At 42.9% G+C, this 16269-nt stretch overlaps 1 protein-coding gene and 1 long non-coding RNA gene across 3 annotated transcripts in view; one reads left to right on the top strand and one right to left on the bottom strand.

Annotated features, from left to right (window-relative positions):
- Window positions 1–4394, bottom strand: part of LOC133134828 (uncharacterized) — a 37583-nt gene extending 33189 nt beyond the window's left edge. Inside the window, exon 1 of the long non-coding RNA XR_009709353.1 lies at window positions 4278–4394. This is a non-coding gene — a long non-coding RNA (uncharacterized LOC133134828). The remainder of the gene's footprint in view (window positions 1–4277) is intronic.
- LOC133134827 (metabotropic glutamate receptor 8) overlaps window positions 1–16269 on the top strand; it is a 165698-nt gene that overhangs the window by 138998 nt on the left and 10431 nt on the right. For both annotated transcript variants that reach the window (XM_061251293.1, XM_061251294.1), the window contains exons 7-8: window positions 737–876; window positions 5188–6123. In XM_061251293.1, coding sequence (XP_061107277.1) covers window positions 737–876; window positions 5188–6123 — 1076 coding nt within the window. The remainder of the gene's footprint in view (window positions 1–736; window positions 877–5187; window positions 6124–16269) is intronic.

The following is a 16269-nucleotide window of genomic DNA, read 5'->3' as shown; positions in this document are numbered from 1 at the left end:
CCCAGAACCTCAACCAGTCCCCTCCGAAAGCACAAGGCTGTGCTTCCTCCTGCTTGACAAATGGCATTTGTGTTATTTCCGTACATTTATTCCTGAAAATCATCTTTTTGCCGAACTGAAATATGTGCAGCTGAAGTAAAGCTCTTTGCAGTTGTAAGAGAATGTTATGAAGCCATAGAGGAGCATTTAGGATGGATTATCATTGCAGCCAGTGTTCTCTGAGCTACTGTCAGATTCACAACACATCAGTAAAAGGCTGCTGTGTTATGAGCTGATGTTTTAGTGCTGGGAAGGGGGCCTTTTTTGAGGCCTCCATTTAAGTGGGCTCAGTGTTTTAAAAATGGTTTCGGTTTGAGGCTTGTTGTTATACCCTTGAGAACCGTTTGCTTCAAATGCTTCAAAGGCCATCTCACATATGAACATCAAGTCAATAAGTGTGTCAGTGTAGTTTAGTGGTTAGGGAAGGAGGCTTGTAACCAAAAAAAGGTTGCAGGTCTGATTCCCAGATAGGACTTATCTGTACCCTTAGCGCAAGGTACTCAAAATGAATTGCTTCAATATATATTCAGTTATGTAAGTGGACACTAGTTTGTAAAAATGCTAATATTGTGTACTGTAAGTCACTCTAAGTGTCTGCTAAAATGCCAGTAATTTCTGCTAAAATTACAGTATTATCCAAGCTATTTTACAAATAACTATGGCAGCAATAACACTCACATTATTTCCTGTTTAACAGGAAGTGCCGGAACCCCAGTCGTATTCAATGAGAATGGCGATGCCCCTGGACGCTATGACATCTTCCAGTACCAAATCACCAACAGGTCAACGCCCGAGTACAAGGTCATCGGTCACTGGACAAATCAGCTGCACCTAAACGTGAGCGAACCACTGATATCTCATGACATGCTACATATTCACTCTGGTTATTTTCATTAGTGATGTTTGTTTTATTTATTTATTTACCAGGGACAGTGCACATTAATCAACATTTTCAGTTTCCACATCAATGTTAATGTGACAGAGTTAGCTAATGAGCTCATTGTCATCTGTAGTCCCTAACCTGCATGTCATTGGACTGGTAACAACTGCTACACTTTTTGCCATTTCCCTATGGTGATGGTAAGTGTTTAGTATCCGCAGGCAGGTTACTATTTAAAATATACTATCAATAAGAATTGTCTCTGAGAATATATTTCAGATATTCTGTGCAAACCTCATTAGCCAATGGAATAAGAATGTTTCTGTCTTGTTTTGACAAAATGAAAAACACTGCTAATGGTTTAATTAAATGAGCCGTCTTTTCATCACAAGCCAAACTATTCATGAACACTGATATTCAGAGTATTCTGTATTGTGTTGTGCAGAAGCAAACAAATGTCTGTTTGTCAATTTCCCTAAAATTAAGTTCCAAGAACATATTGTCATGGCAACAACTCCTGACCTAGCCTTACACAGTGTCCTCTCCCCCACAGAACCTCAGCAGAGACATGCCCCTCTGTCTACTACTGTACATGCCAAAATATTTCATTTCAATTCTAGTTTCTTGATAGGTTAATTAAATGTTCAGGCACACTGACAATGCAGAGGCAAGTTTGTTCTCTCAGAACTGGTTTGGATTGTGGCCAGGCTTCATCTGGCTCGTAAGCTTATAATGGTTTCTGGAATAAGTCTAATTACAATGCAATTAATTTACTCTTTTTTTACTTCAATGGTTATAGCAAAGGGAAAGAAGAAAAACTGTCTAGTTTCACATAACCTCCTGAGACTTGGCAGAAAAAATGTACATTTTTTTTCTTTTTTATTTGGCACCCAATGCGGTGCTATGTATGTCCAATTCCCACCCTACTTTATAATATCCAGTTGTCAACGGCATTCTTGCAGGAACCCTCTGCGTTTCTCCTCTATAGCACATGGAGTCACCAGCCTGCTTCTTTGCACACTGCGGACCACTGCCAAGCTTGCATAGAGTGGAGTCACAGGAAGACCCCGCATAATCCACTGGTGGCTGATCAGTGGGGTTAGCTAGATAGCGACGAAACACAAAGGGTCTGTCCTGAAACTCACAAAATGCATCCTCCTTTCCTCCGTTCACCCCCCCCACATCTCTTCCCACACACACAGTACCCTAGGTCACAAAAGTTTTATTCAATGCAGGTTTCAGCATGGTAGAATATATGGTTCTTCAGATTAAGACCAAAGACCCTGTTCCCCATACAGGACAAAAACAAATTGCTGGGGTCCTAGGAGGATAATTGAAGGTTTAACTTCTGTGCAGTCAACAAGAAAACACAACAGAGGATAAGACGTTCTAATGGAAGGACGTTTCTATTTCTGAGTTGTGTGTTTCACGCTCCGATTGCATCCCCTTGTTTAATGTGGTCCGTGGAGTGTATCCCATCTGATATTATGATTGCTAAGGGCAGATTTTACGTAAAGTAGCCTGGCGGAGTTAAGAAGGACAGGCAGAGAGGTAGGACCAGGATAGTCAGTAAACTCTTCCCTCGCTCCCCAACAACAGCCCAAGCCTTCCCAGCGCCGACTGCCCTGGGAGGAATCTCAAAATGAATTCTGGCGGATGAGTTGATCTGACCAGAATTAGCATTGAAGCAGAACACAAGACTATGTCTAATGGGAGCATTAGTGTACAGTACAGGATCCGTTAAAACTGCCAACAGAATGCAGTGGTTTAGAAGAGTGCTCTTATTGATATGGGCGGACAGACTAAGAGTGCACAGCGAGACTACACTGGTCCAGTGGCTTGGGGCTTGGACAGAATCAGCTGCAGGGGATGGCTGGGTTAACTAAGAGAGGAAGTGAGGGCCATCGCTGATTCAGTCCGGAGCACTGTGAAAGGGCAGGCACAGAAAGGAAGCCGAGGCTTGCAGGCGTCCTCCAGTGTTCTGTATGGGGCAGTCAGCTGATGGGCTGTGCTGGAGAGCAGCAGAAGCACAGGCCTGCTCATTGTGTCCCAGCAATTCTTATTCATTAAGGCCTTACGTGTCAGCATCCTGACCCCTGCAGTACCTCCATCAGCTGAATCGCGCGATTGTGTAGCGACTGATTTGCATCTGAATGTCTTCGCCAGGTTCATCGCAGTACACTGTCGCTCAGTGAATTAGTTCATCAATAGCATCACCACACTCTTATTTGAAAAATCCAATTTACTTTTTAAAAAACTTATTCTTCGTTATTCTATCAAATGTGTCTCACTTTTCCGTCAGTGAAAAACGACAAAAAAGCTAATCTCATTTGCCTGCATCTTTAGTAGGGGCTGTATCAGTACACAAACATCTGGTGTCTGTGCATGCTATGCAGACGTGTGTACATGGCTGGTAAAGAAACGTGAATGTAAAACAGAATGTAGGAAAGCTAACTCCAGCTTAGCAACCGCAGAGTTAAAAACCTGTCTGACCTGTGCTTGTGCACAATACGGGTGTAAGAAATGAAACCTGGCATGTAACCAGGCTGTCCAGCGAACAAAGTTTAATTTAAAGACTTTTTTCAGCTTACATTTTTTGATGTAAATACATTTTTGATGAAAAACTGGCTGAACTAGTTATGTAGTCTACTGAAGGTAAAAGTAATTTTGTTTTCTCTTCAGGGACAAAGGGAGGTAACAGGTGTCACAACTGAAGTCATGTGGGCACGTGAACACTCTCTGGCATCATGGTGCCTTCAGAGTTTCTCCCAAATTAATTCCCTTTGGAGGTTTCTTTCCCGCTACAATGCTACCTTAGGATGGAGCTTGCTTGTAAGGACACAGGCAGCGAGGCAGCTGCCTTGGTATTGGGACACAGCCAAAGTCGAAGCCGCAGACACCACAAAACCTAATCCAAAGCATCGCAGTCCATGGGCGGCAGCGCAGCCAAACTGCATAGGGCTGATGAGATTTAAGCTGGTTCAGTAATCAATAGCAATCATTGTCAATCCAACTTTGAGAAAAAGTGAAAGCAATTTCACTTTAGAAATCAGAAGACTCCTTCTAATGGTATCTTTGGCAACTTGCCTTGCCATCATTATTTTTAAATTCCAATTATCTTTTAAGAACAAGAGCTTTTTCATCTATATGTTCCTTATGTTTCGCCACCTGTACATACACGTCTATTATAATGTGATGCTTTTCGGTATGCCCTAGTATCACTTTAGCAACAGCATCATGATATCTTTGCTGGTACTAAAGTCAAAATGTTCCTATGGTCACCACTACTCCAGTTATAGCCCGTGCCGTGGTTCTTGCTTCTGTCCCCTGCAAAATATTCATAAACTTTTCTACTCACCCCTGTGTACAACTCTTTTTTCTCCTCAGTCAAGTGCTAACTGGGCGCAGTAAGAAATGTCAGCTGCTGTTGAGGCACTGAACGCAGGAAGTTTGTTTCCTGCCCGTTGGCTATGTGATGCGAGATGCAGCTCTGTGCTCAGTGCGAAAGAATGGGTGGACTCAGTGGGAGAACACAAGTCCTGTGTGTTCCTCAGCCCAGACCACATCACACAGATTTACTGGCCCAGAAAATATGAGCTCTGCATTGCCAAATGCTTCTTGCACACTGTGTATACATGCAGGAATGGTTATTAAGGATAAATTGCATGAGGGGCAATAAGACCCTATTTCACCCGGTCTTCCCCACAGTAGCACTCTATTGTGCTTGACTTTATGCCAATGTCTTACTAAGTGCTTTCCTGATACTCCAGATTGAGGTAACTCATTTTAACTCGGGTATTGCCTTTCATTTGGTGGTAGAGGACCTTGTGGCTGTTTTCACATTTTGCTCACCATGTTCCTTTATACAGCAGTTGTTTGAATTGAATTCAAGTGTAAAGACTGAGAAGTTTAACTGCATATTTGCATCTCAATGCAAGATTATGTCATTTAATGTGGAAAAACACGTCGCCTACATATGTGTGGAAGGGTGTGGCAGGGTGCAGAATGGTGGTACAGGGTGGTACAGAACAAGGCAGGTCTAGGGTGGGACAGTCTGGTACAGGGTGGGGTAGGGTTGGGCAGGCTGGTACAGAGTGGTACAGGGTGATACATGGTGGGGCAGGTTGGTACAGGGTGGGGTAAGGTTGTAGAGGTATGGGCAGGGTGGGGCAGAAGGTACAAGTGTGGACATATAGTGGGCCGGGTGGTAAACGGTAGGGTACAGGGGTTAATAACGGACTCTTTCTCTTCTCCATCTCCTCGGGCAGATGGAGTCCATGCGTTGGGCGAGCGGCGACCCCACAGTGCCCAGCTCTGTGTGCAGCATGCCCTGCCGCATGGGCGAGAGGAAGAAGGTGGTGAAGGGCGTGCCCTGCTGCTGGCACTGTGAGCGCTGCGAGGGGTACCACTTCCAGGCCAGCGAGCTGAGCTGCGAGCTGTGTCCGTACGAGCAGCGGCCCGACCACAACCACACGGGCTGCCAGCCCATCCCCATCATCAAGCTGGAGTGGCACTCGCCCTGGGCCGTGGTGCCCGTCTTCATCTCCATGCTGGGGATCATCGCCACCACCTTCGTCATCGTCACCTTTGTGCGCTACAACGACACACCCATCGTCCGGGCCTCGGGCCGGGAGATGAGCTACGTCCTGCTGACGGGGATCTTCCTGTGCTACGCCATCACCTTCCTGATGATCGCCACGCCCGACGTCTGCGTATGCTCCTTCCGCCGCATCTTCCTGGGGCTGGGGATGTGCTTCAGCTACGCCGCCCTGCTGACCAAGACCAACCGCATCCACCGCATCTTTGAGCAGGGCAAGAAGTCGGTGACCGCGCCCCGCTTCATCAGCCCCACGTCCCAGCTGGCCATCACCTTCAGCCTGATCTCCGTGCAGCTGCTGGGCGTGTTCGTCTGGTTCGCCGTCGACCCGCCCCACACCCTGATCGACTTCGGCGAGCAGCGCACGCAGGACCCCGAGAACGCCCGGGGGGTCCTCAAGTGTGACATTTCGGACCTGTCCCTCATCTGTTCCCTTGGATACAGTATTCTCCTGATGGTCACGTGCACTGTTTACGCCATTAAGACCCGGGGCGTCCCGGAGACCTTCAACGAGGCCAAACCCATTGGATTTACTATGTACACAACCTGCATCATTTGGTTAGCTTTTATACCCATCTTCTTTGGGACCGCTCAGTCAGCAGAGAGGGTAAGTGTCTATTAAAGTCATGTTCTGCTCATTAAAGCATAATGTAGTGTGCAATGTTTATATTTGGGCTTGCAGATAAAATCCGATTACCCCCAGACAGTACGCAAGCTGCTTAGCAGCACATATAGAGATGAATGGGGGCGTTGTAAATCGTAGCTTTGGTGGTGTAAATTGGATGGCTAGGATGTCTTTCAGAGGAGGGCATTCCGTTGTGGAACAGGGGATCGGTTTGGCGGGGGATCAGGGTGCTCATGCGTGCGGTGGGTGTCGTCCTGGGACTATCGTCCAGGTAATCTTACCTTCGGGCTCCTGCCTGAGGGACGCACATTATGCTGACAGACCCAGCAAAGCAATCTCGCTCTTCATCCCACAGCGAGATTACTCTGAACGAGGGACGCTCTCTCTTCACACTCTGATGGACAGATATGTGCAGCGATGTGGAGGTGCACTGTGGGGAATCTCCCCAAGGTCCTCAGGTTGAATGAAGGACTTAGTTGGAAAGACTCTCACTTCTGACAAAACTAGGGAGACACGGACACATGAGAGCACAGCTGCACTGATTTCCTGTTTGAAGTCTCACTTGTTTATGAATTAGAGGCTCATCCTTATCCCTGAGCATGTTTATATTTCTGAACAGCTTTGATCTTTGTTTGATTGTTCTGTAGTTGATGCTAAGTGATGACAGATAAACATTGGTGGGACTGTGGCTCAGGAACTGATCAGGTAGTGGGTTTGTTGGTTAAAACCTTTGTGGAATGCCACTTTTGTGTCCTTGAATATTTTTTGTGCTTTGAAAGATTTTACTATGTAGCCTAAATGGCCCAAGCGCTCAGTGTACGTCACATGAAATGGCCACCCTGCAGCTCAGTTGGCTGAGTAGCTCTATTTCCTATACCTTGGATGGGGTGTCTGCATGATAAGTGATTCAGTTGTTGCCTGGAGACATCTCTCCAACAGGAATCAATGAGAGTTGGGCCAACTTCAAAAAACAATCCCATCAGGCCACAGGAAAGAGCGCATTACTCTGTATTCGATGAGCTTTTGCAGCTCAAAGTTTTCGGCAGAGCCCCAGGAGGAGGATAGAAGACACACACAGGCAAACAGCACAATGCCTTCAGCTCAGTCTGTAGTGCAGATGAGGAGAGAAGAGAGCTTCTTTGAAGAGCCACTTTATTTCTGACCACAGCTCATTAGCACAGTCTTCCTGTGGCTTCAGTCACATCATTACCGCTTGCTGCTTTTCTAACCCCCTGTCATCGTGGCTACTGGCTCTATTTATCATATTTAACAACGATGACAAATGTCAGTTCATTTTATTTTCTTTAAATGTTTTAGTTATTCTTTGCTTGACATCTCAAAAATCCTAGAAACAATATTTTTTCATTAGCTCTCCCATTACAGAGTGTTGCTTGATTTGTAGGCGTACATAAACTGTAAAATCATGACACTAATTTGTTTGCTAAGCCAAGAATTAAATTATTTACTACATACAATGCGATACAATACAATTTACATACAATACAATTTGGACAACTATACATGCACCTACAGTACTCAACCAGTAACTGAGCAGTCAGACTGTTTGACACAGAGACAGATTAACTGTCTTTGGCGCTCTGCTAATGATTATAGAATCACTGACTAAACTCTGGAATATGTTGATGTCAGATGCCAAAATGGAGGCATTTTAAATTGGGAGCATGGTGATTACAAAGCCATCTAAATTAATGAGTGCTAACAGGACCAATATTTGTCATACTATCATAGAGCTTTCAGAGTTCCAAATTGTTTATGTTATAGTGAGGGGTAATATTTATTATTTTATGTAATATTGATTGACATACGCACACATACACATGCACACACTTATACAAACATATACGGTATGTAGTATGTACTGTATGTAGTAATCACTAATTTAATTAATTAGTTCATTAACTAATTTTCATAATTTATATGCTAATTTATGAATTACTTAACAAAAGCAAATGAAGTAATTGCCTTGTCCCATGTGGACTGTGCTTGGTAAATGTTGCCTATCCACTATGGTTAGTGACCATAGATCAGGCTGTTGGTTTGTGGAAACGTGCTTGTTTAAAATGCCTGACATTTATCTTACCGTTGTCAAATTTATTCCAGAAGAAAGGGGTAGACAGAAGAGATGCAATCTCTGAGTTTACACTCACTGGAAAAAGATTCTAAAGTTCATCATGAAAGCATTAACTACTGTTCGATATTATGCAGAAATGTACTGGAATAATGGTGCCTGTTTCAACATGGTTTGATAATATATGGTAGGAATTGCATCTCTTTTTACGTTTGGAGCATTTGTTTTATTACCTTGTTGCTAATTTACTTGTAAGGGCACAGTAGATGGGGGTGGTGATGGGCATACGTATATACTGTCAAAGACTCACTCATTTGAGCCACTGTGAATCACTGTTTTTGTTTTTCTCCTGTGGTGAGTCACACATCTACATTTTTTGGTCAGTTAATGTGATTAGCAGATCATTTTAGCTCCTTTCATTTTGGGGTTCATGAAAACATATTCTCCCATCACTAGATGGGGGAGTTAAAAGCATTTGCCTCTTGAACTAAACAAACTAAATGACAGGAAATGGACTTTCAATCAAAAATGGTTGTGTACACACAGATGTAAAATGGCTGACTGCCTAGGAGAGGAACAAAGTCATCACAAAGAGATGCACACATACGTCTTACTATTTATACAGCATTAGGTTATATCATTTTCGCCTGGGAGCCTGAGTACCTACAATACAGTGCATTATCCAGAATTACAACATGCATTCAATTCAATAGGCCATATGCATACAGCAGTCACATTTTATATAGGGAATATTGTTCAATTGTATATTTTAAATGGGAATAGTCATATGTGCAGAACATGCTACCAATGGAACAGGATGATGTGGTGCCCAGTCTGGCCCCAAACTGTAGTACAGTCCCTATAAGCGCTGGTCTGCCATCTAATGCCATATAGAAAACAAACAAACAAACAAAGCAAACCCAAGAGTAATATATAATATTGCAGCAGTGTCCCTCTGTCCAGAGCTGGGTCAGAGAAAACAAATGAATAAATATATGAAGTGTACTTATAAAAACAACGTTAATACTAATAAAAACTATGAAAAGGTTGCTTTTAGTTTATTGTTTTGTGTATTTTGTGGTGTGGTGGTGATGAATAGTGGTAGTGGTAGACATGTAATGATGATAATTACTCACAAAACAATTGAAATTCCCAACTGGCTAGCTTTAGTGAAATTGTATGAATATTTCTGAGAATTCATACGTCTCCAAATTTGGAGCCAGTCCTGAAATTTCAATTTCCAAGAATGTTGTGCCAGGCAAACAGTGTTCGCTGTTTGCTGGTAAAGGAGCAGTAGGCAGCAGTGTTCCCTCAGCCTCTGAGCTGAGGCTGTGGTTTTCCAGAGTAATACCTCGGGAAGGAAGACTCGGTTTGCCATCAGTTCAGGGATGCTCATATTAAGGCTGCTGATAGGCTGAACCTAAATGTAATATGCATATTTTCAAACAGTTTACTTGACTTTTTTTGAAATACTGATGCACCTCCTTGGTCATTTAACAGACATACTGCTCTTTAAGTTTGGTTTAAGGCATAAAAACCTGTTGGGGGCATTAATGCTTCATTAAATATTTAGTATTAATTTCATACCACTTCTACGCTGGTTACAAAAGGTTACAGCTCATTAGTTACTGTATTATAATGTCCAATATCAGGGCTTATGATTTCATATATTTTTCTTGTGAAATATGATCACAGTCTTTTTCACATGTCATGTTAAGCATAGTCACAACCCACAGAGTAGTTTATAGCATGTAAGTTCTTTGGAGTCCTGTGCTCTTTCTGTAATTATTGGATCACATGAAATATCTATTTAATATGCACTGCAGTATAATCCATAAAATGTTAATGAACATCTTGACACATACATGTTCCCATTTTACATGACTGGAAAATGTCACTTGAAAGGACAGACCTGGCAAAGGTGAATGAGAGAGTGAATTAGAACTGAAATCTTAGGAAAGGAAGGCACGAAGGAGACCTGTTATGATGTTGTCGTTATGCCAGGCTGGCTGTTTAGCCCTGGTAGCTGTACAGGTTTATGTTCAGGTGATCACACTGCAGACGGAAAATGGCGATAAGTAATGTTCACTATATATACAAAAATATGATCTAAGTGACTTAGACAGTGGACTGATTATTGGTGACAGAAAGAGTGGTTTGAGCATCTCAGAAACTGCTGATCTCCTGGGATTTTTACTCTCTAGAGTTTACTCAGAATTGTGCGAAAAACAAAAAACATCCAGCGAGCAGCAATTCTGTGGCCAAAATGCTTTGTTAATGAGAGAGGTCAGAGGAGAAGGGCCAGACTGGTCAAAGCTGACAGGAAGGTGATAGTAATGCAAATAACCACACGTTACAACAGTGGTATGCAGAAGAGCATCTCTGAACACACAACTTGTCAAACCTCTAAGTGGATAGGCTACAGCAGCAGAAGACCAATAGCAGTCAACCTGCACTGGACTATTTTAATGATGAAAGGAGGATAAATCAGCGGAACTGATTGACAAGCTTGTGGAAAGAAAAGGGATATTTTTTGTCCACCGTGACAGCTAGCACGCAATAGATTGTTATCCCCTAGGTTTAAGTTATCATCCTCAGTGAGATTTGTGCCCTTATCCTGGCAAGGGCTGGCGGCCTGCCTATCTCCGACCCAACACTCTGTCTTTGCCTTCCTAAAATGTTAAACCAAGATGGCATGTCTGATAATATCAATTCACCACTGTCCTTGGGCACTGAGTTCTGATCCTGACAGCTTGTGGATAGGCTCGTGAGTGGCTTGTTCTGTAAAGGTGCTAGCCACAAAGGCAGGCCTTGGTTAATCATTTAAACAGGGGACAATCTCAACCTGGAGCAATGCAGGGTTAAGGGCCTTGCTCAAGGGCCCAACGGCTGCATCAGCTCCTCCCATTTCATGCCACATGCCACAAAGGCTGGCAGTTATCTGAGAAGACTGGAGGAGGGCCATTTTGTATTAAAGAAAAGTAAATGCCACAGAGATCGTTACAGCAGTGTGAATCTGTTCTAATGTTTTTTGTGCAATGAGAAAACACATCTAAGCAATCATTGATATCCTTTCATAAAGTCATTGATATCTTTTTTCCAGTGTGACTAATAAGCAGGTGGTAGATCTTTATTTTTATGATTTGTGGATATCATTCCTGTATGAGTGGGCCTTAGTCGTGGCAGAGACTGAGTTTATACTCAGCATCACCCAAAACCCCTCCAAACCCTCTCTTCCTAGTAGCCTTCATCTACTCAAATATGGAACATTTTGCCCAGCACTGTTTTCCATTGCTCAGGAATAAAATGGTTACTGACTGTTCAGCTGGGGCTAAAGGTTTTGCATTTGCACATACTTTATAGAAACCAATCTCACATTCACATTTATTGGTTTCATATGCTGGACATCTAATATTATTAGGTTTTCATCGTGGCCGTGTGCCATTTCACAGTCAGAGTGCTTTTTTTTTTCACTTGTGTTACTGGGATAGCCTGATGAAAAAATGCCAGATGGCATTTAAATAAAAAGATATGCTGTCGGTTGAATCTAGGCAACTACAAATGGAGCAAAAATGCTTTTGAGTAGGGTCCTTATGCCTGATAGTTTCTTTCTTAATGTGCCATCATTTCACCTAGTTTCATCAAAATCCTAAGCCATCATTTCAGCCAGTTTCATCAAAATCCTTAACTATTACCTGTTCAGTATAGACAGACATACAGACGGTCATAAAACAAATCAAATGACCTTTGCTCCACCTGCTGGTGGCAGGTGTAATCACATGAGGTTGCATACTCACTTGTGTGTATTTCCCAGGTTTGACTGACATCGTATTCCTGTTATTGGTGGTTGCATGGTGGGAATGGTGTGGTGCAGATCTTCCTAGGGATAAGGAATTACTCCTTTGCCAACCCTTACAGAAATGGAATGTACTAAATATTTTTGATATCTTTGATAAGGTCTATGCTAAATTTGTGTAGCTATTCATTAGAGAAGATCACTGAAACATCACTGCATGGTGTGTTCAATCACAGCCAGAGAATCCTGACTTTTTTAACGAAATAATCCAATCCACTGTTGACTTGAGATGCAATGCTACAGTATACAGATATCCACAATATTGTGTGATCAGAGATGCTCTGTTGTACACTGTTGTAATGTGTGGTTATTTGCATTACTGTCACCTTCCTGTTTGCTTTGACCAGTCTGGTTCTTCTCGTCTGACCTCTGCATTTTTGCCCAAAGAACTGCTTCTCGCTGGATGTTTTTAGTTTTTTGCACCATTTTCTGCCAACTCTAGAGACTGTTGTGTGTGGAACTCCCAGGAGATCAGCAGTTTCTGAAATACTCACCCTGTCTGGCACCAACAATCATTCCACAGTCAAAGTCACTTAGATCAAATGTCTTACCCATTCTGAAAAACAGCTGCACCTCTTGACCATGTCTGCATGCTTTTAAGCATTTAGTTGGTGCCACATAATTGGCTGATTCAATATTTGCATAAACAAGCTGGTGTACAGGTCTACCTAATAAAATGCTCACTGTGTGTAATCCATAGGTGGATAAGACTCAACTTTGCAGTGGGCCCATGAACTGAATCCAATACATCAGAGTGGTGATTGATTCAGATATTGTCAGATGAACAGCAAATACAGAACAACTTAATTATGATAAAAAATAAATAGATAAATATAAGTAAATGGATCAAAATTTAGTGTTGGATGACTAACGATCAAGCATAATCATATAAGTGTTATGTAATACTAACATTAGCTGTGCAATAACTGTTGGATAAACAAAACATGACAGAACACAACACATGCATGTAGACATACACACACACCCCCTAAGCTCTACAGCAGTGCTCCTGAATCAGAAACCTGGTTTGCCATGCAAGGTTTGCAGTAAAAAGGTTTGCAGATTGTGGCAGTTTTAAAAGCTTGGAAAAGTATGGAAACTTCAAATAATGAACTGAATAAGCAAGAATAAGCAGCATGAGTAGATTCACAAAGCCTATGGTCTTGTTAGCTGGTCTGTGCTAAACTGTCATAATCAATTGCAGAATGTACCGGATTCAGCACTTTTGCTCATCTTTTGTTCATCCCCCATCATGGAGAATCACTTTTAACTCTCCTTACATTCTTGACTAAGTGTTCAGAATCCTCCATTCCCAATGTCAAAGTTCATCCAAGAATGAGGCAGGGGGTGTATGGAAGCGCACTAAAGACACACTGTATTCAACGATCACAAAGATCGCTCAGGTATTTCTGTTGAAATTGCTTTGTCAGGAAAAAAAAGTGATCCAAGTGAGCACATCTGTCTCTTAACAATAAGCTGTATGAATCACTTGTCCAAAAAGATGGTGGATTTTTAATGCAGGGGGGCTAGGGGCTAGGGGCTAGGCAAGTTTCATGTGAATTTCAACTATTTCCATTTGCAAGTCATTTTAGAATGGTTTTGATTTGTCGACTTGGTTAAAGCACAATGTGCGTAATGTCCGTTTCCATTTGGCACATCACAAAAATTGCAAATGGGCTTTCTGAAATCACATAAATTCATGCTAATTGGGAAATAATGCTAAAAGTGCTGTTAGTATTCTCTTTTTAGTCAGATGATTCTGCCTGTGCAGAAAAGGATTGCCTGGGTCTTTACATAAAATTACACTAGCTTTTCATCTGGGTAAACTGCTGGCAGGGGACACTTGCTCCAGAAAACCGTTTCGCTGTCTTGAATTTTGCGAGAGAGCACCCACAATTCAAATCTTTTCCGAAGATAAAGTGGAGACACTATCCTGAAATCTCTAAAGACAGACTCAGATTTATTCACACATCAGAGATACCCGTAAATGGCTACAGGCAACACTATCATGTTGAATCTGACAAGTTTTTTGCACTGTGTTAGTGTAAAATATTGTTGTGGCATCAGTAGCAGTAATTCTTCTTTTTTTTTTTTGAGTAGTCACCTTTGAAGTTGCTTTGGAAAGTGCCTGTGTTTTTCATGGTATGTGTAACTTCATACAGACACACAAACACACACGCACACACACACACACATGCATGCACTCATGCACACATGCTGTAGGAAAACCTGCTTCATCCTTCAAATATTCATTCAGTCATTTCTTTGGTTTAGCTGGTCTCTGCAAAGCTGTCATCAACATCTACAGCAGGGAGTTTCCTGAAATATTCTTGAATGATAATTTGATTGGCAAACAAAGTAAGGTGATGAACTGTCATTTACGGTACATAACTGCTGGGAATTTGTGTTACAGAATGAGATCATTTCACACAAGTAGTAATTCCAACAGAACTCAGAAGCCGCTTTGTTCTCACTTTTCGGCAGGTCTGGTTGACAGTCCCATTGTGTGTGATCCTGTTTTAAAGCTGCACATGCATTTTTGATAATCACTATCACTCCTATCTGTGAGGTTTGCATTGAAATATATGATTTTCTGTCCTCTGTCTAACGGGCTCTTCACTCGGATTGTAAAATATTCTGATATCTCTTTGCACTGTGGGATAATATGTAGTTTGCCTTTAGAGAGATGGTTTTGAGGAGTTGCTGGAAGCAGAAGAATGCGATGTTCGTAGGGTTGCATTGGGCCATTAGCAGTTCCCGTCAGCAAAGAAAAAAGAAAATTGAAAAGCTTTTTGCGAGGCTGAAAGTTGTAGTTATTCCGTCATCTTTCTTTGACTGGTGATCTCATGCCCAAGGTGGTTGTCATGTATCTGTTCCAGGTCCTCTATCTCCTGTGGGGGCGTCGGAAAATTGATTGTAAATTGAGGTAAAGTATGTTGTTGACTTCAGTGGCCAATTGTATCCAGAGGACCTGACCCTGAAACTTTTGCACACCTCCATGCAGACAGACTAAATTATCTCTCCCTCTCTGTCTGTCTCTCTCACTCTCTTTCTCACTTTCTCTTACACACACGCACTCACATGCATGTGCACACACACATACACACACACACACGCATGCATGTGCGGTGTGCTGCCATTCAAAATGTCTTTTTGTCATTGAATGTCAAGACCATATTGAAATCTCACTCTGATGTATTTCTTCGACTTCGGCGAGATGAGACATATTTCCTGTACTCATTGCCCCCTCGCTTTACAGGAGATGCATAGCTACACTGAATGTCTCGTCCCACTACTGATAGTATGCATGGTCTAAAGAGACCTGTACCACCCATAGTGTCAGACTCAGTGCCTGTAACACCCACAGTGTCAGACTCAGTGCCTAGAACACCCATAGTGTCAGACGCAGCGCCTGTAACACCCACAGTGTCAGACTCAGTGCCTGTAACACCCACAGTGTCAGACTCAGTGCCTAGAACACCCATAGTGTCAGACGCAGTGCCTGTAACACCCACAGTGTCAGACTCAGTGCCTGTAACACCCATAGTGTCAGACTCAGTGCCTGTAGCACCCATAGTGTCAGAATCAGAACCTGTAACACCCACAGTGTCAGACTCAGTGCCTGTAACGCCACAGTGTCAGACTCAGTGCCTGTAACCCCCATAGTGTCAGAATCAGAACCTGTAACACCCACAGTGTCAGACTCAGTGCCTGTAACACCCACAGTGTCAGACTTAGTGCCTGGTTCTGTACAGGCCTGCAGGGTGTTTGCACACGGCTGTCACTCCACAGGTCTGTGCCTCTCCGTCACCATCAGGCTGAAGGTGGCCTGCCTCCGCATAAACACATAAACTCAGTAAATTGGAAAACAGATGGCCATCATCTTCATTTTCAACAGCCTGATAAGGCACCGGCAGCCATTCAAGCTTTTAATCACAAGGTTTCGTGCGGTGTGAAAAAAGCACAGCTTTTTCTGTGAGCGACTGTGACCGTACCAAAGAGAGGAGCCTAGAGCCAGCCAAAACAAAAGCAAAGAACCCCAACGGAACTATTGCAATGAAGAAGACCACGGAGACTAGTAACAGAAAAATGGACCAGACTGGGTCAGAACCGCCTTGGAATACAACAAGGGTTGTGTTACTATGGCAGCAAGGCCACACAGGACCCAGAGCCTCCCAGAGAG

This window comes from Conger conger, chromosome 8, assembly GCF_963514075.1.
Source record: "Conger conger chromosome 8, fConCon1.1, whole genome shotgun sequence".
NCBI classification, from domain to species: domain Eukaryota; kingdom Metazoa; phylum Chordata; class Actinopteri; order Anguilliformes; family Congridae; genus Conger; species Conger conger.
This window is presented reverse-complemented; position numbering and strand designations above follow the sequence as displayed.